We start from the raw sequence: 25,027 nt of genomic DNA on the forward strand, positions 1-25,027 counted from the left end.
CAAACAGGAAAGGTAGCAGAGCATATTGCTCCACAGCAAACAGAAAAGGTGGCTGAGTGCACTGCTCTCCGGCAAACAGGAAGGGAAGCAGAGCGCACTGCTCCCCAGCAAACAGGAAGGGCAGCAGAGTGCACTGCTCCCCAGCAAACAGGAAGGGCAGCAGAGTGCACTGCCCTCCAGCAAACAGGAAGGGTAGCAGAGCGCACTGCTCCCCAGAAAACAGGAAGGGTACCCGAGAGCACTGCTCCACAGCAAACAGGAAGAGAAGCAGAGCGCACTTCTCCCCAGCAAACAGGATGGGTAGCAGAGTGCACTGCTCCCCAACAGCAGGAAGTGTAGCAGAGCGCACTTCTCCTTAGCAATCAGGAAAGGTAGCCGAGCGCACTTCTTTCCAACAACCAGGAATGGTAGCAGAGCGCACTGCTCCCCAGCAGACAAGAAGGGTAGCAGAGCACACTGCTCCCAAGAAAACAGAAAGGGTAGCAGAGAGCACAGCAAACAGGAAGAGAAGCAGAGCGCACTTCTCCCCAGCAAACAGGATGGGTAGCAGAGTGCACTGTTCCTCATCAAGCACCCTGCTCCCAAGAAAACAGGAAGGGTAGCAGAGAACACTGCTCCCCAGCAACCAGGAAGGGTTGCAGAGCGCACTTGTGGCACCCCTGAGGGTTCAGTCGCCACAGAGGTACTGCACCTCACCCAGAGGTGTGGTATCCCACTCTCAGGTAAGGAGGGAGCACCCCACAGGACTCCAACACCTAAATCACAGCACATATCACACAGCAGGGTTCCGTCCCTTCTCACTGGCAGCCCTGCTGGGTAGGAAAGGGTGTTGGGAGGTGGGTGGGGTGTAACAGAAGGAGAGGGAAGAACAGTGTAGAGTAGGCAAAACTGAGGAGAAAGTGAAAGTAACAGACTTGCGGGGAAGCAGCTCCCTGTCAGGAGGAGCTGCAGAAGGAAAGAGACAGAAAGAAGCTCCCAGAGAGATGTGACACATCCCTTTAAGAATCGGCCAGGTACCGAGTATCCCCACTGCCCTGGCGGGTGATCCAACTTGGCGTCACGAACAGGATATCGAAGCCTGGTATCAATGGGTCCTGTGTGCCAGAGACTTTATTGAACTGTGAGATTGCCAAACTGGATGAACCGACCCGTTATCACCTGGTTTTGTGCGCCTTAAAATCGTAATCAACTGTAAAATAGCCGCCATTTGCAACACCATGTGGCGGGCAGGAGGAGAGGGGCATACCCACTTGGGCGAAGCCTGGAGAAACAGCGCGAAAGACATGGCCGCCCCTCACCAGTATTTCTATGTGAAAGGTATGTCAGTCAAACTGGGAGGTCCGCCTTCTCCTGTGTGGCGGCGGGAAAAATAAGAATAAACACCAACTAGGGAGGGGAGAGCGGGAATCCCCAGGGGGTGCATCAGAGAACCCGGCTGGCAAGATGGCGTGTGGAGGTCACCCGGAGCGCGGGGAAGCAGGAAGCTGCCCTGGCTTGCGGAGGGAAAGTGACGACTCACCGCCAGTAATGAACCCGGAGGTTCTCTGAGCTGAAGTGGAGGAGCTGAACCGCCGGCTACTCAGGTCCCACAAGACTGTGGTATCGGACAGGAAAGCGACTCTCACTGGCAGAGCCTGGGAGCAGCAGACGACCAGGCGTCCAGCATCCCCATCCCTGACAGAGGAATCCAGCACCAGAGACACAGAGGCAGGAGGTAAGGCGACCGATCCTGCCCCGGTAGCTGAGGACACCCTCATAGGGCCCTATGATACCCCGCCAGTCCGACCACCCGGCCAGTTAGTAACAGCTATAGCCTGAGACCGGATGGCAGACATCGGGGACCTACCGGTGGTTCCGCTGCAGCCTGAACTTATGCCACGGCTGCCCTGGAAACAGGAAAAGCACTAGAAAATTCAAGAAATCCTGAATAATGACTGTACATAGTTCATAAAGTTCAACTGGTTAAGCATGTGTGATAATGTTATTTAAAATTAAAGTTTCTAAACTATTTAAAGTTTTACAGATAATAAGATCATGAACAGTGAGTGATCAAAACTTTCATTGTATATAGTTAGCACTTCTTAAGGTGCTCCTTATTGGTTTTACATCATCCCTTTAAGAATGTGTATAGTACAACAAACCAAACAACAAAAACCCGTTTGGTGTGGACGAAGATGTGGTCCTAGAAGGAGACCAGCCATGCCTTGCAGTCCGCCCAAGGCCTACGTTGGAGGTTTGGAGCGAGTCCTTCATTTTGCACTTAGGACATAAAGAAGAACACCCCGGACGTGAAGTGCAACGAAGGACTACCTCAGTTTAAATTTTTACTGAACCTAGTTGCGCTTAATAAAAGTTTTACTGCATTTGCACTGTTATATTGCACTTGATATGAAGAATGTTTTTTAGTGGAGTATAGAATGTTTATTGATAATTGAGCTAATGATGATGTCTGCTAATGTTTTTCTTGGGAAGCATAATACTTGAAAGCCTATACTAAATGTGAAGTATTATATTTTATAGGGATATCTACTTGCAATTTCTTGTTTGTAACGTTAAAGAAAAAGTGCCTCCCATAAAGGGAAGTTACGTTTAATATTGTTCACCTATTGACAGATCTGTTTAAAAAAAATTTGTATGTTCCTGTAACATCTGTTTTGCTCTGTTTAAGCCTGCGGACGTGCTGTGTTTAACGGTGGGTACAAAACTCTCAGGTAAGGAGGGTGCACCCCACAGGACTCCATCACCTACATCCCAGCACATATCACACAGCAGGGTTCTGTCCCTTCTCACTGGCAGCCCTGCTGGGTAGGAAAGGATGTTGGGAGGTGGGTGGGGTGAAACAGAAGGCAAGCGGGAAGAACAGTGCAGAGTTAGGCAGAACATGAGGAGAAAGTGAAAGTAACAGACTTGTGGTGAAGCAGCTCCCTGTCAGGAGGAGCTGCAGAAGGAAAGAGACAGAAAGAAGCTCCCAGAGAGAGCAGAAGGGGTCTTAGGGGCACTTGACGTGCGGATGCCACCCGTGAGGCCTGATCCAGTAGTGGAGAGACCAGGTTGTAGTGGAGTACCGGACCCCTAGTCCAGTGGAATAATTGTCAGACTCAGCTGGCAAGCCGGAGGCAGAGGCACTTTTAGGTGTTGCAGCCACAAGCCACAGTTATCTTCGCCGGAAAGTTAGCCATAGAGGAGCAAGGGAACACAGAGAAAACGTTATCCGACAAGGTCCGCGGCTGCTGGCCTGGGACACTGACTGTGAGGTGTTGGGTAGGAGAGGCGAGAAACCAACACAGTAAGATGGCTAGGAAAGGCACACACTGAAGGGAGTCCTGGAAAGGTGTCTCCTGATCTACCTGGGAGTTTGCTGGACCCCTCACCTGGAGGACACGGCACCAAGCGGGCATCTGTGCCGCAGCCAGAACTGTGAGTAAAGCTTCGAAACTGCACTCTGTTGTGTCCTCTAATTATTCCTGCGTCACCTATCCAACTCTGCTACATCTATCATCATCAAACACAACATCTTCTCTGTAACAACTGCCCTGGGACAAAGCTCTGCCTGTGGAGAGCTATACCAACTCTGCTGCATCACCATCAGTCCCAGAGGATCTGCCCTGCAGCGCTGGTCACCTCTGACCAGAAACCACAGGTGGCGTCACGAACAGTTTACAAACTCTTTATTTTTCCCCTGTAAATATCCCCTTTTATTGGACGCCCAGGGCCACAGACCGGGTCATTGCCGCTGTGACACATCCCTTTAAGAATCGGCCCGGTACCGAGTATCCCCATTGTCGTGGTGGGCGATCCACACTCCTCTCCAGCAAACAGGAAGGGTAGCAGAGCGCACTGCTCCCCAGAAAACAAGAATGGTAGCAGAGAGAACTGCTCCACAGCAAACAGGAAGGGTAGCAGAGTGCCCTGCTCCCCAGCAAACAGGAAGGGTAGCAGAGCAAACTTCTCTCCAGCAAACAGGAAGGATAGCAGAGCAAACTTCTCCCCAGCAAATAGGAAGGGTAGCAGAGAGCACTGCTCCCCTGTAAACAGGAAGGGTAGCAAAGAGCACTGCTCCCCTGTAAACAGGAAGGGTAGCAGAGCACATTGCTCCCCAGCAAACAGGAAAGGTAGCAGAGCGCACTGCTCCCCGACAAACAGGAAGGGAAGCAGAGTGCACTGCTCCCCATCAAACAGGAAGTATAGCAGAGTGCACTGCTCCACAGCAAACAGGAAAAGCAGCAGAGTGCACTGCTCCCCAGCTAACAGGAAGGGTAGCAGAGCACACTGCTCCCCAGCAAACAGGAAGGGTAGCAGAGCGCACATCTCCACAGCAACCAGGAAGGATAGCAGAGCGCACTTCTCCAGAGCAACCAGGAAGGGTAGCAGAACGCACTGCTCCCCAGCAAACAGGAAGGGTAGCAGAGCGCACTGCTCCCCAGCAAACAGGAAGGGTAGCAGAGCGCACTGCTCCCCAGCAAACAGGAAGGGTAGCAGAGTGCACTGCTCCCCAGAAAACAGGAAGGGTAGCAGAGACCACGGCTCCCTAGCAAACAGAAAGAGAAGCAGAGCGCACTGCTCCCCAGCAAACAAGAAGGGTAGTAGAGAGCACTGCTCCCAAGCAAACAGGAAGGGTAGCAGAGCGCACTGCTCCCCAGCAAACTGGAAGGGTAGTAGAGAGCACTACTCCCAAGAAACCAGGAAGGGTAGCAGAGCACACGGCTCCCCAGCAAACAGGAAGGGTAGCAGAGCGCACTTCTCCACAGCAACCATGAAGGGTAGCAGAGCGCACTGCTCCCCAGCAGACAGGAAGGATAGCAGAGCGCACTGCTCCCCAGCAGACAGGAAGGGTAGCAGAGCGCACTACTCCCCAGAAAACAGGAAGGGTAGCAGAGAGCACTTCTCCCTAGCAAACAGAAAGAGAAGCAGAGTGTACTGCTCCCCAGAAAACAGGAAGGGTAACACAGCACACTGCTCCCCAGCAAACAGGAAAGGTAGCAGAGCACACTGCTCCCCATCAACCAGGTAGGGTAGCAGAGCGCACGGCTCCCCAGCAAACAGGAAGGGTAGCAGAGCGCACTTCTCCACAGCAACCATGAAGGGTAGCAGAGCGCACTGCTCCCCAGCAGACAGGAAGGGTAGCAGAACACACTGCTCCCCAGAAAACAGGAAGGGAAGCAGAGCACACTGCTCCCCAGCCAACAGGAAGGGTAGCAGAGCACACTGCTCCCCAGCAACCAGGAAGGGTAGCAGAGCACCCTGCTCTCCAGCAAACAGGAAGGGTAACAGAGTGCACTTCTCCCCAGCAAATAGAAAGGGTAGCAGGGGGAACTTCTCCCCAGCAAACAAGAAGAGTAGAAAAGCGCACTGCTCCCCAGCAAGCAGGAAGGGTAGTAGAGAGCACTGCTTCCAAGGAAACAGGAAGGGTAGCGGAGGACACTGCTCCCCAGCAAACAGGAAGGGTAGTAGAGCGCACTGCTCCTCAGTAAACAGGAAGGGAAGCAGAGCGCACTGCTCCCAGCAAACAGAATGGGTAGTGATGCGCTCCTGATTAAGAACCCCTTTAAAGTCTTGTACAGTGAGTCAACAGTAAGCTCAACTCTAGATATTTATATGCCAAATTCTACAACCATGTTTCCCTAGAAGCGAATGATTATCAACAACGTACTTACCGAAAGGTGCTGGAATAGCCACGCCCTCATTATGTTTGTGGCCACTTTAGGAAAAATGCCCCGTTTCTTGTTCCTTTTTTTGTCCCTGTCTAACTCATCGTCATCCCCCGTGCTGGGTGAGGCCACGCTGTTGTCTAGACAGTCACCTAAAGGGCAGAAAAAAAAAAACACAAAAAAATAAAATGGAGATTAGTATACCAGATATTAAAGCGTTAAAACATTTGTGTACCGCACGATTCCAACTGCGCAAACCCTGCGATATTCCACAGGCCGATTTCCCAATTTTTTGGAGCAATGATTTCCAGTCTTCAAACTCGTCATGCACAAAGCTGCAAAAAAATAATGGTCAAATGAGCCATCAGAATGGGCTGTCACGTGAGTAATGACGAATTGTGGAAGTCACACCGCATGCATACAAGTCCCTGGGAGATATGCTAGCCAACTACAAAAAATAAGCATTTGATTAGGATGATGCAAAAAGCTAATATACAGATATGATGTGATAAGTAACGAACACGTACAAATAAACTGTGGTTCTACGGTAATGGAAAAAAATGTTTTTCTCATATATACTAATTAGTTATTTCTGATGCAAGAGTCCTATAAAGGAATTCCAGGGATCTCCAGCTTTTATAGGGCAGAGTTTGTGCCCGGGGCAGTCACGGATGGGCAAATGTCTCGATACTTTATTAGAAGGCATCTGCCCAGGTTTCTGTCCTGCATACAGAAATCTTCTACCTATAACATATTATGGCCAAGTTCACATGAGCCTTTAAAAATCTGATTTTCATCCAGAATAAAACAGACCATTTTTCATCTGATTAAATTTACAAGTCCAAATACAGTTTCCAATGTTAAAGAATATCAATGTATCTGTAAAAATACGACGTTACACCGTTGATCCGTACAGGATACAATTTATTTGTGCACGTCCGTAGACTTGAATGGGCCATTCTTATCTGAGATTCAGAAAAGACTAGAGCATGCTGTGTTTTTTTTCACTGGGTACCGTAACGGTCATCTGAACAGCCCCGTGGAATAGCATTGGTCTGAGTGCAGTCTGTTTCTTTTCACGGACAGCACTCAGACCAAAAATACGGTCGTGTAAACGTAGTATCCATCACCGCTAATGAGCGAAGATGTGACATTCCAGTATGAGATGTGTCCAAAAGAAACTCAGGACGAGACTGAGGGTCAGTGTTCATCCATTTGTGTTGGAACAGATGTCACTTTCTGGACCGGTGGGCTCTCTCTCCTCAGCCCGGCCCTGCGCGCGCGCGCGCACACACACACACAATCTCTCCTGTCTTCTAAACACAAATCAGAGAGGAGGAGGACAGGGGGGACCATATAACAGCTGCTCAGCTCCTATAACCTGCGGCAAAAGAGAGGCTTAAAAGCTTGCCTGGAGGGGAAGTAAATTATGCATCAGAGCCTACGTCTGCTCGGCCCCGTGTTACACAGTATTGCTTCCCTCCCCTCACCTCCACAACGCCCCGTTATCATTTCTGATCCCATATGCAAAATGCAGTGCTGGCTGATGAATTTTCATAAAGTTATGAAGACCCGAGAACAAAGGCTTCTTATACAGAGGAGGACGCGCCAATGTGTGTTGGGGTCATACGAGGTAGGGGAGACACATGGGTGCGGGGTGCTCATTATATTGTCTCCTGGGTAGATGACCCTGGGGTCAGGAATATGCAGCGAGATCCAATTTGGGGAGGAATGGTATATTTCTCCTATTTCCGGTGGTCACCAGTTCGCACGAGAAAAGTAGAATGAAAAATTAAGTCTTGGCATCTTTGCATATTTAATTTTTTGCTCTTGTCAGTATTTTGTGTATCTTTGCGACAGATGCCACCTTATAGCTCTGCAGTGGTGTATATCATACTTCAGCCATAGTAAAATAATGTCTACCTGTATCTCCTATACCAGGGTGGGAAATTAATTTAACAAAGTTGACTACACGAGAAAATGGGACCGCTGTGGAGGACCGATCCAATCGGCTTAGATTAATTCTGCTCAATCATTACATTTGGGAATATTAGGCAACTCTGGCTGCAACACAGATCGAGTAACCAATCATCGCTGTGTATTGCTGCTACATTGCAGGACCAAAGACCGGTCTGAGTTGCTGCTACATCAAGTGACCAAAGATTGCACTGTGCTGCTTCTACATCGCGTGACCAAAAAAAATCGCTCTGTGCTGCTGCTACATTGAGTGACCAAAGAAAGCTCTGTGCTGCTGCTATATCGCATGACCAAAGATCGCTCTGTGCTGTTTCTACATCATGTGACCAAAGAGCGCTGTATGCTGCTGCTACACCGCGTTAATAAAGATCGTTCTGTGCTGCTGCTACACCACGTGACCCAAGATCGTTCTGTGCTGCTGCGTGACCAAAGATCGCTCTGTGCTGCTGCGTGACCAAAGATCGCTCTGTGCTGCTGCGTGACCAAAGATCGCTCTGTGCTGCTGCTACATTGCAACGTAATGCAGGTAAACAGGGCAATTTGAACGGCACCATGACCTTGTAGCCCTCCAGCCTTTGACAGTACATAGTCATGCACGTATATAAGAATACCATGCACGCAGTGCAACTTCATTGTGCCATCAATGTGGTGGCAAATGCTTTTTTAAAAAAAATTCCATATGTGTATGCATGCTTCCACCCCACCATTACTGCATGCACACTCATTTATAAGTAAAATGAAAAACAGAATAGCAGCAGCCTTTTAATTTCTGATTCAGGGACAGCCAAACAGTGAGAGGTGGCCCATAAAATGCCCAGGTCTGTCCCATACTGTAAAAAAAAAGAAAATAAAAGCGTATACAGACGCACTTCCCTGCATAGCGCCCTATGGATCTATTCAGTGCACAGGTGTTCCCTCCCGCCACGTTCCCAGCCACGAGTGAAGAAAAGATGAAATGTGAACAGATCTAACTAGCGGATGATTATCCAGATCTGTGCCCTGAACAGAGATCTGTCAGCATGGCGTATAATCTAATCAGCTCCTATCTTAGGTTTATAGAAAGCCATTCTGCCTCCCGCCTCACTGAGTCAGAGCCGATCGAGGACTGGAGATAACTCAATCTGTGCTGATCAACACATAATCGGGACAATTACTACTCTATAATTATATAGTACACGAGCCAAGATAATCCGCCATGTCCGCACAATCACGGGAGTCATTACTGTCCTGGCGTCACAGAGGGGCACGGCTTGGGGGTTGGCCAGCCCCCATAATAGCTATTAGTTCCTTTTTTTTTAAAAAAAGGATCTACGGATACACAGAGGTCTGAGCGAGCGCGGCGGTGGCGGCTTCTGGAACAGCCAGCGCACGTCTGCTCCACTTGTTTATTTTACACTAATCCAGTTTACATACTGCAAGGAGTGACTGGAAGAGGGAGAGGGTGGTGCTGCTACAGGGAGAGAGTGGGGCTCTGGGGGGGGGGGGCGGTATGGTGGGCCCCCCCTTAGGATTATTCTGTGATTAACCAACACTCCCTGTGGCTTTATAGCAACCCTTGCTGTGAGTCAATGAAGCAGACACACAGTGCAGCAACAAGAAGATGAAGATGACGATGACAGAAGGGGGGGTGTAGTGTTGGGCAATTGAAGAGGGTGGGGATGCGGGAGATTTATGAATGAGCGGGGTCGCACACAGATGGAAGGGAAAAAAAAACAACTTCTCCAGCAGCCCAGTTAAGGCTCTCTGCACAGTTATCTGATGACCTTGAAGTTTGAGAACAGAAAAAAAGGGGTGGGTGATGCAGTGAGAGAAGGGGCCTGGATTTCACACAAGAAGCTCCCTGTGATTGCAGGATACTAAAGACTCAGGTTTGGACCTGGATCGTCAGCAGAACCTGACCGGGGAGCGAACACTGATCAGTTTGTCCCCGCGATCCCTCAGGGTCAGCCTGTAGGGTGTATAATCCACCTCTCTGTGGCCCCTCGCTCCAGCAGCTCCCAGAAAACCGTTCTACGCCATCCAGGCCGAGTGCTGGAATCCCGCTCCTAATTACCATATCAGTCATCCTGATCTATAAGTAAACACTGAAATGCCTTCATGACCAACTCAAAATGCAGCTGGCCTTCCCCAATTGTCCCTGGCGAGGCCCGATGCCCACCCCCAACTCCAGGATCTCCGGCTGACTCTAAAGCCCCTCTTCTTCTTCTACTAAATGAACAGTTTGCCTTTTTATTTTTTAATGACTATTGTGGAAGAAGACGTTGTGAAATTACGACTCCTGAGATGCTACAAACCATAATCTACGAGAGCGGAATGTCTGAAATTAGAATTATTCTTTTTCTTAAACGTTTCCTATATGCCTATAATGGGACAAAGCATGGAAAAGTTTACCTACATAGCGTTTTTTATCTTTTATTTTTTTCCTACCATAAAATAGTCAACAAAAGTGAAAATATTCAATAAATCTAAAAATCCATAAAAATAGTAAATGTAAAAAGAATTGAGTTTGTGCCGCCCTTTTTACAAAACACAACATTTTTTTTCCGTCGATGCCGCTGTGTGATGGCTCGTTTTCTGTGTGCCCAGCTGTAGCTTTTATTGATACCATTTTGCGAGACATATAAGGCTTTGATTGCTTTTTATTTCATTTTTTTAAGGGAGGGGAGGTTCGTTGGTGAAGCAATGATAATTCTGGGACTTCGATTTTGTTTTTGCTTTAAGTGTTTAAATAGTTTGATATCTTCATAGATCGGAATTTTACGGATGCGGCCAAGTGCCAAGTATGTTTAATTTTTAACTAGAGAAAAGAAGGCTGATTCCTATTTTTAAAACTTTTTTTCAAGTTACATTTTTTTCTTTTTAACCCCCAACCTGGGATATGTTTGATCGTTGGCGCTATATACTGCAATACTTCAGCATATCGTACAAATCAAGGTCTTCTATGAGACTTTACAGGAGTATCAAGATGACAGTGTCATGGGGACTACAATGGGGAGCCAACTGCCTTGGATCGGAAACCCCGCGATCATGTCATAATGGGCCGATGGGTGCCCAATTGGAACCAGGCAGCTTATATACAGTGATTAATAGCAGCATTTAAAGTGTTAACCAGCAGCGATCGGAGCTAGTTTTGATTGCTGCTGTTAGGGGCAGGTACCGGCCGGTATCTGCAATGTCTGGACCTTCCTCCATGTACCCTGATCCATTCCATGATGGATACATACATCATGGAGGATGAAGGGTTTAATATGGCAATAATAGACAGATCGCTAACGCGAGTGACGTCGTCCTTACCCTGTTCACTGGAGTTATCCCCGCTCTGTGATGCCAACCCTCCACTGGATGGACCCGGCGTTCCTGAGTGGGTAGAACCCGTTTCATCATGATCCCGAATCCATGAGTTATTCTATATAAAAGACATAAAAGTTTAATAAATACACGATTTAAATTGGTTTCTTTTTTTTTTATGTTAAGAGACCGATATAAGTCACTTCCAGCCGCACCTCATACCAGAGAGGGCTCAATACCAAGAAAAGCCATAAAGGAACTTGCAGGGGTTTTAGGGAGAACTCAATTTTCTATGGTTTCTTTTGTAAAGAGCTTTTAGAAAACTCAACACCGGGGAGATAAGAGTAGGATGAAAGGAAATCTGCTGCTTGGGATGTGAGGGGTCGTTTTCATTTGTACATACACCCCCTCTGGGAGCTGAACTGACCCTTATTGACCCTTTAATCCCACATTCAAAGAGATGGCTGCCTTTAGGCTCCCCGGTCCGGCTCGCTGGCTCCCTTTGCACTGTTGTAGTTAGCCGTTACTTCCAGGTGATCACAGAGTTTTAGGTTCCAGCTGTGATGATTTGGATATAGCAAGAAAAAAAAAATATCTGCGACCCTTTACCCCAGTCCTGATTAACCTGGGGGGCTCAAGGGTTAAAGAGGGAGGCAGGCGGGCGCTCTGACCCCAAGGGAACACAAGGCAGGGAGAGTTTTGTTTGGGATCTGCAGGAGGCCACAATTCAGACACGAGATGTAAATGAAATACAGGCGGTCGTTCCTTTACATGCTAATGCCTCCCATTCTCTTCATCTGCAAAATTTAGAAAATACTCTCATATTCTTCCATAGCGGCAGAAAACGCTACCAAAGGGTCAGAGTCTTTCCAGGCGGGGTCATTCCTTCCTTAGGCCCGCATTATACCAGGGATTGGTGCATGATTTACGGGTCAGTCCCTCCTAACATTAGCATGCGCTAATGACAGTGACATGATGAATAGGTCAGCGCTTCCAACGGCGATGTACAAATGTCAACGATGTATTTCCTGGGTCGGTCCCTACACCGAATCCACTGTTGTGAACAACGCATATTTGTATAAGCAAGGTCAGCCGTGATGCACAATATAGCCCCCGATGTCTGCAAAAAAAAAAATGTAACATTTGCATTTATTTTCCTTGGTGCAATAACATAATATGAACACCAGGGGGGGGCAGGGGGAGGGATCAACGCCATCTAACGGGCAAGATGGCCTCCAGCGTTTCGGTCTGAAAACACAGTACTGTGACACCAAATGCCACCGCTTATATGTGCACTCATTTATCACTATCTGATGAGTGGTGATAGGATGACATTTAATATTTAAAGGGATGTCACCTGCTATTAATGAGGTATAACCTCTTTAAAGGATATTCTTCCAGGTCACAAAAAACCCTACATATCATACAGTAAGTGTACATCAACCGACAACGTTAGGGGCTACAAAAGGGTGAATAGGTAATTTGCAATGTAATACCCATAACTACCACTGGGGATTGGTAGTGGGGGGTAACCGTCTAAACGCCAAATATATCTCAAAGTCGCATAAAACTGATGTAAGAGCTCACTAAGACATGATAATAAATCGGGAATGAGCTTTTGTTTTGTTTTCCTAGGCCGGCAATCACCGCTTGTTCGTCGGGTGAGATGATTTAGGGACCCTCTTGTTCGTCGGGTGAAATGATTTAGGGCTTGTTTACCCGCTTTGTGTTTTCCGCTGAGCTGTACAGTACCAGAAAAGGGAATTCGATTTCTGAAATATCATGCACATGCTGCTTATTTTTTTCTTTCTTAAACTCTGCAGCATGTCAATTCTTGCAGCATTTTTCATCCATACAAATAAAAGTAAAAACAGCACCAAAAAGACAAGTATTTTACGCAGCGTTTTTTTCAGCCAACACTCTGTAGTAAAATCTGCAGAAAATACTCAGCGAGAGTATGGACCATTGTGATTGTCGTCCTTGGCAGCACATGATCCTGTGTCAGCAGGTGATGTGCTGCTGAGTGCACACAGACCGGATCATATTAACGAACGTCCTTTTGGCATGGAAGTGCGGTCGACTGACTAAACGAGCTATTAAACGACCATTCAGCAGTGGTTTTATGGCTACAGTCCAATTGACTGACTAGGTCCTAAAGGTGCAATTCTGCTTTCTGCACACCCCTCACCCTATGTGATTTCATCCTGCGATGAATATTTGGAAAAGTTGAGCGCCCACTAGAGACGGGAGGTATAAGGAGCCCTTATGGACCATGCAGCCTGTGGTGAGGAAGGGGTTAGGCGTGGATGGCGCACGCGGGGGGTGACAAGCACACAATAGGCCGCTGCTTGGAATTTGGAATTAGTGCACTCAGTGCGAGGCCTCGCTGTGTACCCTGCCTGCTCTGTAGCCTGAAGGAATATTAAAAATGCATCAGTCCAGCTATAGGCAAATGTATCGCCTGCATTAGCTTGTAAAGAAGGAGGCGAGAGAACGGCCGGGTGCTATCTAGAGGGAAGTGTAACCCACAATTAACAGTCTTGGGTTGTGCCTCATTAAAGATGCAGTGGAGGGCTCCACTGCTGGGTCTACACCCCCGCCATAACGTACATGCGCGGGAACGACAGCCGCACACAGTGACATAATAAGATGACGACCTACACTAGGAATACGGATAAGACAGCAATCACGTGACCTTATATTCGGCCTGTCCATAGATTTCTTCCCAAAAAAAGGAATGGATCCCATTTATTCTGGGGCTATCCAGCGGCGATGTGTCGCACGACAGTAATTCATACGTGGAGAATGCGCACATGGAGAAATTAAAAAAAGTTTCTCACTTTCTTTATTGTGACAGTCCTTGAAAATGAGACTGCACTCGAATGCTACCAGAGTGCGTCACAATTTCTTCAAGGACCCATTGATTTGAATTGCCAATTTGTCGGATCAAAATCGGACGTGTCTCGGGCATGAGAATGGCCCCATAGACTATGGTAGGCACGAGTGCTCTACGTGAAAACCACAGATAGCACTCGTTGGAGAAAATTGAAGGTGTGAATGAGCCCAAAAGAACAGTCTAGGGATTTCTGCTTTTCCAATATACAGTCTACTCAGATGCCCCCCCTTTAGAAATCCACCCAAGAACATCCTTACCTGATCTGATAAACTCGTGCAGGATCCTGTGAAATCTTCCAAGTCTGATTTCGAGGAACCGTCGCGGTCGTCTATCACCAGGTCGATGGGCATCTTGCCTTTCAAACAGGTGATATATCGGTGGCAGAAATTGTCACAGAGGTCGTGAACCTATAAGGAGGCACAATATGGTTTCATGAAGTAATAATCAGTCGCAAGAGCTCTCAGGATTTCATGACAGTCGGGGTTAAACACTATGATCACATTCTTCACCTAATCAGCTAATCCCTCACTTAGAGGAAATCACAGGGGTAGCATTTCACCACTCCAGAAACACTACGGGCAGACCACCGGCTGGGCCAGGTGGAGAGGCGGCACGATCTGTTCTGTCCTAATATGGCCCAACGCGAGGACTTAGGCAGGACCACTCAGGAGATGACACTTTCAGATAGACCTGACCTGTTGATAAGATGAACAACCTGATGGCTCAGTTCTACCTCGTAGGCCATATGCACACATTGAGTATTTGCTGAGTTTTTTACCCCAGTATTTGTAAGCCAAAACCAGGAGTGGAACAGTCAGAGGAAAAGCATCATAGAAACATTTGCACCACTTCTGCATTTTTCACCCACTCTTGGTTTTGGCTTACAAATACTGGGGTACAAAACTCCCCAAATACTCAATGTGTGCATGTGGCCTTAATGCTGAATTCACACTGAGTCTTTTTGCTGAGATTTTTTTGTGCAGAAACTATCCTTTATCTTCCTCAAAAACATAAGACTTTCATCTCCAAAAACTCGATAAAAAAACCTCGACGTTAACACTTCCTAGCTCAAGGTTCACATGCAGTTTTTGGAACTAATCTGCGCCAAAATTCTCCAGAAAAAAATGCTTCAAAAACACTTCTAAAACTCTTCTAATTCATTCCACTTTTATTGTTTATAGAAAGAGTTTTTTGAGCGTTTTTTTCCTAAAGTAAAAAAGCAAGCAAAAATAAAGTGCATGTCACTTGTCTAAACGCTCCAAAGTGGGAACTGTCCAATCAAAAGGCTGCAAAAATGCATCAGGAAAGTAATTCTAAGGCCTTGGTCAGCATTTTTTGCCTCCGCAAAAAAAAAAAAAAAAAAATGTTGTCAGTGTTTTTCATGCATGGATAAATAAATAAATTACAAAGCTTCTTCTTTACTTAGGCATGTTCCTGAAAGTAGCTTCGCCTGGGAAAACCCTGCGTCTGAAATATGTTGTGTGCACGTAGCCTAAAGGGGGCTTTACACATAGAGGTATCGCTAGCAATATCGCTAAAGCGTCACCGATTTTGTGACGCAGCAGCGATATCGCTATGTGTGATACTTACCTCCAACCGCTCCCCCGCTGGTTATCGCTGATCACGCGAGATCACGCAGCTCCATTTCTCGTTGTCGGCTTCTTGCTGGCGCCGACGAGCGAGCCATGGATGCAGGCGGAAGACCGACACCCTCGCCGCGTCTGAAAGGTAAGAGCGACCGCCGACCGCTGCTACGTCGCTGTGAGATCTGCCTGTGTGGCAGCTCACTAGCGACCATTTAGCAATGCACCAGCGATCCTGACCGGGTCGTATCGTGGTCAGGATCGCTGGTGCATTGCTAAATGTAAAGGGGCCTTTAGGTTCAGTTCAAAATCTTTCAGGAAACAAAAAAATCTCCTCCAAAAACTCCCCAATGCTATGCACTGTTTTGAAGCAATAAAAAACAACACATTTTTCAAAATGAAACCTCTTGAGGAAATGCTCCTTCTACGTGGTGTTTTCTAGGCCATTTTATTTGTCCTGATGCGTTTTTATTAAAGTTTTGTTGACGTCTCCCTGATTTTTTTTTGTAATTATTTCTCTTGAAGTGTTTTCTGTGGAAAGTCTTCTTAATGTTTTTTAAGCATTTTTTGAGCATTTCTTTGCGTGTGATTTTCTTACTTTTTTATTAGACCTAGAAGTAAAGAATAAAACACGAATGTTTCAGGAGTCAAAAACACTTCGAAAACAGATTAATGACGTTCAAAAAGTCACCCAGGTGTCTTTTGGGCGGTTTTTTGGCCTTCACATTGACCTCTATTGTAAAGTATGAGCAAAATTCGTGAACCACATGTGCTATTTTGGTGAATTTGAAGCATAAAAAAGTCAGCTAATACCACGAGACAAAAGAAGAAAAGTGACTTTTAAAAATACAAAGATACGTGACGAATTGAGTCCTAAGTCTCTTAACCACTGAGCCACATGGGCTAAATGAGTCAATTTACACAGAATATGATATTCTGTAAAACAGACAAGACATATAAAGCTGTTCATGCTCTTTGAATTGCTGTCGGTCATCTCTCCTGACCCCTTCATGTACAGGAACAGTAGGGAAAGGGGATTACAGGTGCCCATACACATCAGTCTATAAACACAGACGATTTCTACCATAACGAGAATGATCATTCAGTGAAATTTAACAGCGATTGTTCTAGCTGACAGATCATCATCATCTTCCGGAAAAAAATAATAATCTGAAATCATTATCCAATGGTCACTCGGTCTCGTAGACGTCTATGGGTCACAAGGCCATTGTAAATATACCAATCCGTGATCATCTGAGTGAGCTGTAGATGGGTTTACGGAACAACCACCGTTTGTCAAGTGTGATCGTACATGTACGAACACTAACATCAACCAATGTCTGAGATGGTTTAATGAATCCTGCATAGAGTAGTGGGTTGGACACGACGACCCTGGAGGTAGGTCCCTTCCAACTCTAACATTCTATGGTTATATGAATGTGTCCAGTTGCATTGGTATGAACCACCATTATATCCGTTGTCCCTTGAAAACAAAAGGATCAGTCATGATGAAATCCAATATCCCAGTCCTTATTTCTCCCTTCTTTGGTTGAGGGTCGGGATACCGGCATCCACATTAGATGGTCATCCTGTTCTGCCTAAATTGATGGGTTCTTTGGACATTATTCCGTTGATGAGACCTCAGTCTGCCCCAAAACCTCAGGGCCGATCACAATTTCAGACTCAATTCCGCAGCCAATAAGTCTTCCATGAGCCAACCATGGCCTGACTAATCGTCAAAGCCCCGGTCAGTATGGCCTGTAATCTGAAGAAGCAAGGGGCTTGAAGATGAAAGACCCGATGTGGCTTGGCTTTGACGAAGGGTCTGTCTATTATGCTCTTAAAAGTCGCCATTGTCTTATAGCCCTGAAATCACAGCCCAAAAGCCAAAATTTCAAGAAATGAAGAAAAAAAAAGCTCTGAAAGCGATTCCAGAGTCTGCCGAAAACCCAGCCCATGGCCTCCTAGGATAAACACGGCTTCATGACTGCAAAAGACGCTGGACTGAGATTTATTAAAGGATCAGTCTTTTTCCCAACAGGTAACCCGGTTGAAAGGTGAACCTATGAGGGGGGGGCTATCCTTTTAAAAAGGCATAGCTCTTACCTCCCGTATCTACAACACCCCAGGCCTGTTTCTTTAATCCTTCTTGATTCCCCAGCAGGCCAGTAAAGGGAATCAAAGGGTTAATTACCACATTAACAAGAGGATTATCTGGTTACAAACCACCAGCGCCTCTTGTATCCTTTAATGAGCTCATTAGCTTATCAAACCAGAGGGGCAGTTCTGAAGTAGTGCCTTTCATCTCTCCCCCCCTCCCCTGCTTCTCAAAGTGGTATGTGCCAACAGTGCTCATCCAAAGGCTGATGGGATTCTCCATACTGGAGCAGGGGAGGGGTGATTTTTATTTTTTTACTGTACAATTAACCTTTTCCTGCCTGCAGGCATGCACAGAACGTCCTGATGTGTCTCCTCATCTTTACATGCACAGCTCATTACTGCACCTCGCATCCATCCGTGCAAAATAGACAGAAAACTACATGCACTGTTTAGCAGTTGACCTAAATATCCAATGGACCTTAATGTGTTTATGTACAACCCTTGCAGTATACACTGAACCAGGGAGGATTTAGCAGGTGCTATACTATAAAGTCTGACCTGCAGAGTTCACTAACCAGAGCTGTATATTTTATATTCCGCCATTGCTATGGGTGATAAAATAAGCAATATTCAAATATAGACAAGAAGCTCAATGGTTAAAAGTCACTAAACAGACTGCTCGTAAGGAAATTGTTGACTGCTCGTAAGAAAATTGTCAAATTAAAAAAAAATTACAAAGCCTCCAACTCACTGAAAAACATGTGTAATACTCTGCAGTCCCCTAGGACTGTATCTAACCACTTTCCATCTCTTTAATGCAAACACAGCCTTAGGCCTGTTTCACACTTCAGTTTTTGTCCATCAGTCGAGATCCGCCGTTTTGCAAAATAAAAGGATCCGTTTTTTTGCGGATCCGCCAAAATTTTGCTGTCCGCCGACATGCCCGAACGGAGCATGTAACGTTTTCTCGGGCACTTCACACTACGCATGCCCGAAAGACTTCTCTCATCTCTCTCTCTCGCTTCCTTTAAAATTCTTCATTTAACGGATCCGTCAAAAAAACGGTCCGGCATCCGTTCACATCAGTTAGCAACAGATCCGCTTTCCGCCAATTTGGCGGATTTTACCTGACACAAAAAAACTGAAGTGTGAAACAGGCCTTAGTAATATCAAAGTGGCCTGCACATATCTGGTTATGAGTATTACTGCTCAGCTGTCACACATTATCTGTAATGTTTATTCAGTATTTTATGCCTTTCTCTCCCTATTCCTATAGCTAAGTTGTGACGTCCTCCCATTATCCAGGTTCGTCATAATATTGGCTGCTGCGTTCCTTTCCTTGCCGTTTATACAGGCTAAGATAAACTGATTGACTTCAATATACCACACGATATAACAGCTAAAAGGAATTACTGGGAGACCTTGTGGTATTCTTTGAATCTTCTTCTGGATTTTTTTTTTTTTTTTGCAAATCGAATCACAAATTGTTCAAATTTGCAGGGTCCAACAAATTTCCTAAAATTCAACATAAATCTGATCTGCAACAAACTGCTCATCTCTAATATCTATATGCACAGTGGAAAGTATGTTAAAGAAGGCACCTCCAAGCATCAGAAAATCTTTCCATTTTGCACCCGCTTTACAGATGCATACCCAAATCTCCTGCAGGTTATTAGCCTGAAAACAGAAGCCTATGGTTCTGTAACTCCGGTCTGTAGGGTCCCATAAATGGAAAGGATCAGACGGATCCGGTGTGCACAATTTGGCAAATAAGAGTGCCCCTATTGCAACCAGCAATCTTAAGTTTTTCACTATTGGGGTCGTTAAAGCAGCACACATTGTACAGAAATAAGTAGCAGTCATCTATTCCCAAAGATCCCACAATGCAAAGTTTTGTGTGATTACCTTTTCTAGTTCTAGTAGGTGAAATCTCAAAACCTGGATTGCCTGGATCATCTAGAAATAAATAAAAAAAAAAAATCAGAATTAATGTTGACTCTACTTACAGAACTACAACTCCCAGCATGGCGCATGCTGGGTGTCACTCATATTTTAGACTCTGTTCATGCTGCGTTAAAGTACTTTGTAGGAAGCACAGGTCAGGAAGGCTTATACTCAGAAGTTTAGGTCACAAAGGTGTATACTCAGATGTATTGGTCAGGAAGGTGTATACTGGGAAGTATAGATCAGGAAGGTGTAAATTCAGAAGTTTGGGTCAGGAAGGTGTATACTCAGACGAGTAGGTCAGGAAGGTATGTACTCTGATGTATAGGTCAGGAAGCTGAATACTCAGAAGTATAAGTCAGGAAGGTGTATACTCAGTATAGGTCAGGAAGGTGTATACTCAGACGAATTGGTCAGGAAGCTGTATACTCAGACATATAGGTCAGTAAGGTGTAAATTCAGAAGTATGGGTCAGGAAGGTGTATGCTGAGACGAATGGGTCAGGAAGGTGTGTACTCTGACATATAGGTCAGGAAGGTGTGTACTCTGACATATAGGTCAGGAAGGTGTGTACTCTGACATATAGGTCAGGAAGGTGTATACTCGGAACTATAGGTCAGAGGAAGGTGAATACTCGGAAGTATAGGTCAGGAAGGTGTATACTCAAAACTATAGGTCAGGAAGGTGTAGACTCAGACATATGGATCAGGAAAGTGTATACTAAGACGTATAGGTCAGGAAAGTGTATACTCGCAAGTGTAGATCAGGATGGTGTATACTCAGAAGTATAAGTCAGGAAGGTGTATACACAGATGTATAGGTCAGGAAGGTGTATACTCAGAACTATAGGTCAAAGGAAAGTGTATACTGGGAAGTATAGGTCAGGAAGGTGTAAACTCAAAAGTATAGGTCAGGAAAGTGTATACTCAGACGTATAGGTCAGGAAGGTGTATACTCAGTCGAATAGATCAGGAAGATGTATACTAGGAAGTATAGGTCAGGAAGGTGTATAGTATACTCAAGACGTATAGGTCAGGAAGGTGTATACGTTGTTACTTATGACTGTTGTGCTTGAAACTGTTAAACTGTAAAGCGATGCAGAATATGTTGGCGCTATATAAATAAAGATTATTATTTTTATTATTATTATTAAGTATAGGCCAGGAAGGTGTATACTCAGAAGTATAGGTCAGGAAAGTGTATACTCAGACGTATAGGTCAGGAAGCGGTATACTCAGATGTATAGGTCAGGAAGGTGTACACTCAGACGTATAGTTCAGGAAGGTGTACACTCTGAACTATAGGTCAGAGGAAGGTGTATACTCGGAAGTATAGCTCAGGAAGGTGTATACTCGCATGTGTAGATCAGAAAGTTGTATACCCGGAAGTATAGGTCAGGAAGGTGTATACTCGGAAATATAGGTCAGGAAGGTGTATACGCGGAAGTACAGTGTCTAAAGACTAGTGTAAAGACTAGTATAAAGACTAGTGCTTTAATCATCTATCCACCCCCTGGTGTGTTGGAGCAGCTGCTAAATTATCCCAAACCAGCTCCCACAATCCCTCTCTTCTGACCCTGTAGTGTGGACTATAAATTTAGAAGCATTCTAAGGGGTGCACGCAGTGTGGGGTGCTTGCATGCATCCCCTCAGCAAAGGATCCCAGCAGCTAAGCATCTAGAAGAAGCAGTTAATCCATGGCAGTTAGTCAGGGCAGGAGACGGGTAACCCACACTTTGCTCTCCCTTTTAAGGGGACTTTACACATAGCGATATCGCTAGCAATATCGCTAAAGCGCCACCGATTTTGTGACGCAACAGCGATATTGCTAGCGATATCGCTACATGTGATACTTACCTCCGACCGGCTCCCCCGCTGGCTATCGCTGATCGCGCGAGATCGGCCTGGTCCATTTCTCGTCATCGGCTTCCTGCTGGCGGCGACGAGCGAGCCATGGACGCAGGCGGAAGACGTACACCCTCGCCGCATCTGAAAGGTAAGAGTGACCGCCGACCGCTGCTGCATCGCTAGTGAGATCTGCCTGTTTGGCAACTCACTAGCGACCATTTAGCGATGCACCAGTGATCCTGACCGGGTCACATCGTGGTCGGGATCACTGGTGCATCGCTAAATGTAAAGGGGCCTTTAGCTATGTGCTTTATTTCTATCCTCCTGTGCTCCCTTGCCATCCACATTCACCTCCCCATCCCCCCTCCATCAGGACTCATACACATCAGCCCCTCTATACTTCCCTCTCCCATGTACAGCTCCCATGCACTTCTCACCTTTCTGAAAAACCTCAGCTCATCTTGCCCAAACACATCGCACAAAAAACTTCTTACAATTCCAATAACTACTTGCTCTTTATCTTCCTACTCCTACTCATTTCAGGGGACATCTCCCTCATCCCTGGTCCACCATCCCCCAACCTCAACCCCTACTCTACCTCACATCGAAACCTTACTGACCATATTATTTGCAGTCCTTCATCTCCTTCTTTTAATTGTGCCCTCTGGAATCCACGGTCTGTATGTAACAAACTTCCTTCCTGCACAATTAATTTCTGAACAATTCTCTGAATTTGTTGGCCCTCACTGAAACCTGGATTCAGGATTCTGACACTGTCTCCCCTGCTGCCATTTCCCATGGTGGCTTACAATTCTCCCATTCCACGAGATCCACAAACAAACTTGGTGGTGGAGTCGGCATACTCATGTCTCCACAATGCACTTTCCAGGTCATCCCCCCAGTTCCATCACTCTCATTCCCTTCTTTTGAGGTCCACACCATCAGGCTCTTCCGTCCCCTCTCCCTCAGAGTAGTGGTCATATGCCGGCCCCCAGGCTCACCCACCCACTTCCTTGACCTTTTCTCTGCTTGGCTGCCACACTTCATATCCTCAGATCTCCCAACTCTTATCCTGGGAGACTTCAACATCCCTATTAACAGCCCCACTTCCACATCTGCATCCCAACTTCCATCACTAACCACTTCTCTCGGCCTCTCACAGCTCTCAACCTCTGAAACAAACAGACGATAACATCCTTGACCTGGTCTTTGTCCGGCTCTGTTCAATCTCCTACCTAGGTAACTCACCGCTTCCCCTCTCAGACCACAACATTCTCTCCTTCACGCTCACAAATCCTCGCCCACCCCAGCACACTCCTACCTACCACACATTCAGAAAGCTACAAGCCATTAACACTCATACACTTTCAGACTCCCTACACTCATCACTGTCCCCAATCTCATCTTTTTCCTGTCCTGATCTGGCTGTACATCAGTACAACGACACTAATAGAAGCACCCTTGACCAAGTAGCTCCTCTCACCCTCAAAACCTCCAAACACAGAGTAAAACAGCCCTGGCTCACATCGCAAACTCGATTTCTCCAGAGATGCTCTAGGAGAGCTGAACGCTTATGGAGGAAAACTTGCACACCAGAAGACTTCATACACTTCAAATTTATGTTAAGAAAATATAACTCTGCTCTTCACCTTGCCAAACAGACCTACTTCACCACCCTGATCTTCTCACTATCCAACAACCCCAAGAAACTTTTTGACACCTTTTACTCCCTCCTCGGGCCGAAAGCATAAGCCTCTATCACAGACATTTGTGCTGATGACCTGGCCTCCCACTTTATAAAGAAAATAGATAATATCTGTCAGGAAATATGCTCCCAGCCACCAGGTGTCGTGACTCCCATCCCTCCCTGCATTTCCCTGCTCATGCTCCACATTCTATCTCATCACAGAAGAAGAAGTCTCCCGGCTCCTCTCTTCTTTTTGTCCGACTACATGCACTACTGACCAAATTCCCTCACATCTCTTCCAGTCTCTCTCCAGTCATCAAAACTCAACTAACTACAATCTTTAATCTCTCCCTCTACTCTACTCTCAATTCTGAATATTTTTCCATCTCCTCGGGTATTTTTCCCTCCTCCTTCAAACACTATCATTACTCCATTATTAAAGAAACCCGCTCTCGACCTATCCTGCTCAAACAACTACACACCAGTCTCCAATCTCCTCATCATCTCTAAACTCTTGGAGCGCCTGGTCTTCTCCCGCCTTACCCGTTACCTCTCCACTCACTCCCTCCTAGACCCTTCACAGTCTGGCTTCCGCCCCCTACATTCAACAGAAACTGCACTCATCAAAGTGACCAATGACCTTCTGAAAGCAAAATGTAATGGTTACCACTCTCTGCTCATTCTTCTCGACCTTTCTGCAGCTTTCGACACTGTTGACCATCATCTCCTACTCTCTAGGCTCCAGTCACTAGGCATTAAGGACACTGCTCTCTTTCTATCTTTCTGACCGCTCCTTCAGTGTTTTGTTCTCTGGCTCCGCTTCATCTCCTCTTCCTCTCACTGTTGGGGTACCTCAGGGCTCAGTCCTTGTTCCCCTTCTCTTCTCTGTCTACACGGGCCCAATAGGACAGACCATCATCAGATTTAGGTTTCTGTACCATCTTTACACTGATGACACACAACTATACACGTCATCCCATGACCTTATCTCCCCTGTACTACAGAACGCCAGTGACTGTCTGTACGCAGTCTCCAACACCATGTCCGCTCTCTATCTGAAACTCAACCTTTCCAAAACTGAACTTCTCCCGCCGTCTACTAACCTCCCTAAATCTGACATTTCCCTCTCCGTGGGTGGCACCATAATTACACCCCAGCAGCAGGCGAGCTGTCTGGGTGTTATGTTTGACACCAATCTTTCCTTCACCTCCAATATACAATCTCTTGCCTGCTCTTGCCGCTTACACCTAAAGAACATCTCTAGAATCCGCCCTTTCCTCACCATGGAGACAACAAAAACCCTCACTGTCACTCTGATCCACTCCCGCCTGGACTACTGTAACGCTCTATTAATTGGCCTCCCCCTCACTCGACTTTCCCCTCTCCAGTCCATCCTTAATGCAGCAGCCAGGGTCGTCCATCTGGCTAATCGGTACTCGGACGCCTCCACTCTTTGCCAGTCGTTACATTGGCTGCCCATTCATTAAAGGATCCAATTCAAAGTACTTGTTCTCACCCACAAAGCTCTCCACAGTGTGGCACCCCCTCAAATCTCTGCCTCATTTCTGTCTATTGGCCTAGCCGATCACTGTGCTCTGCAAACGACTTTCGACTAACCTCTGCACTAATCTGTACCTCCCACTCCCGACTCCAAAACTTCTCCCGCGTTGCGCCAATCCTTTGGAATGCTCTACCTCAAGAAATTAGGACTTGCAACTTGCACAGTTTTAGGCGCTCCCTCAAAACACATTTGTTCAGAGCAGCCTACCACGTTCCCTAATCAAAGTCATTTTATTTGTAAGTGTGTGCGCGTACCCCATTCACTATCTCCATCTATCCCTCACTCCCTCAAGATGGCTGGAATATCATTGCAAATACACACTTGTACTTTGTATTTCCCCCACCTCATTTTAGATTGTAAGCTCTCATGAACAGGGTCATTTTATTTTGCTTGAATTATTGCATTATTGTTAACGTTGTTACTTATGACTGTTGTGTTTGAAACTGTTAAACTGTAAAGCGATGCAGAATATGTTGGCGCTATATAAATAAAGATT

The 25,027-nt window shown here is 46.2% G+C and overlaps 1 protein-coding gene across 4 annotated transcripts in view; it reads right to left on the reverse strand.

The window, feature by feature from the left end:
- MEIS3 (Meis homeobox 3) overlaps positions 1 to 25,027 on the reverse strand; it is a 314,711-nt gene that overhangs the window by 19,036 nt on the left and 270,648 nt on the right. For all 4 annotated transcript variants that reach the window (XM_073549111.1, XM_073549110.1, XM_073549113.1 and 1 more), the window contains 4 exons: positions 19,398 to 19,448; positions 14,067 to 14,216; positions 10,920 to 11,031; positions 5,655 to 5,800 (listed from right to left, as the gene is read on the reverse strand). In XM_073549111.1, coding sequence (XP_073405212.1) covers positions 5,655 to 5,800; positions 10,920 to 11,031; positions 14,067 to 14,216; positions 19,398 to 19,448 — 459 coding nt within the window. The remainder of the gene's footprint in view (positions 1 to 5,654; positions 5,801 to 10,919; positions 11,032 to 14,066; positions 14,217 to 19,397; positions 19,449 to 25,027) is intronic.

This window comes from Dendrobates tinctorius, unplaced genomic scaffold (assembly GCF_039654945.1).
Source record: "Dendrobates tinctorius isolate UK_male_01 unplaced genomic scaffold, ASM3965494v1 ptg000158l, whole genome shotgun sequence".
NCBI classification, from domain to species: domain Eukaryota; kingdom Metazoa; phylum Chordata; class Amphibia; order Anura; family Dendrobatidae; genus Dendrobates; species Dendrobates tinctorius.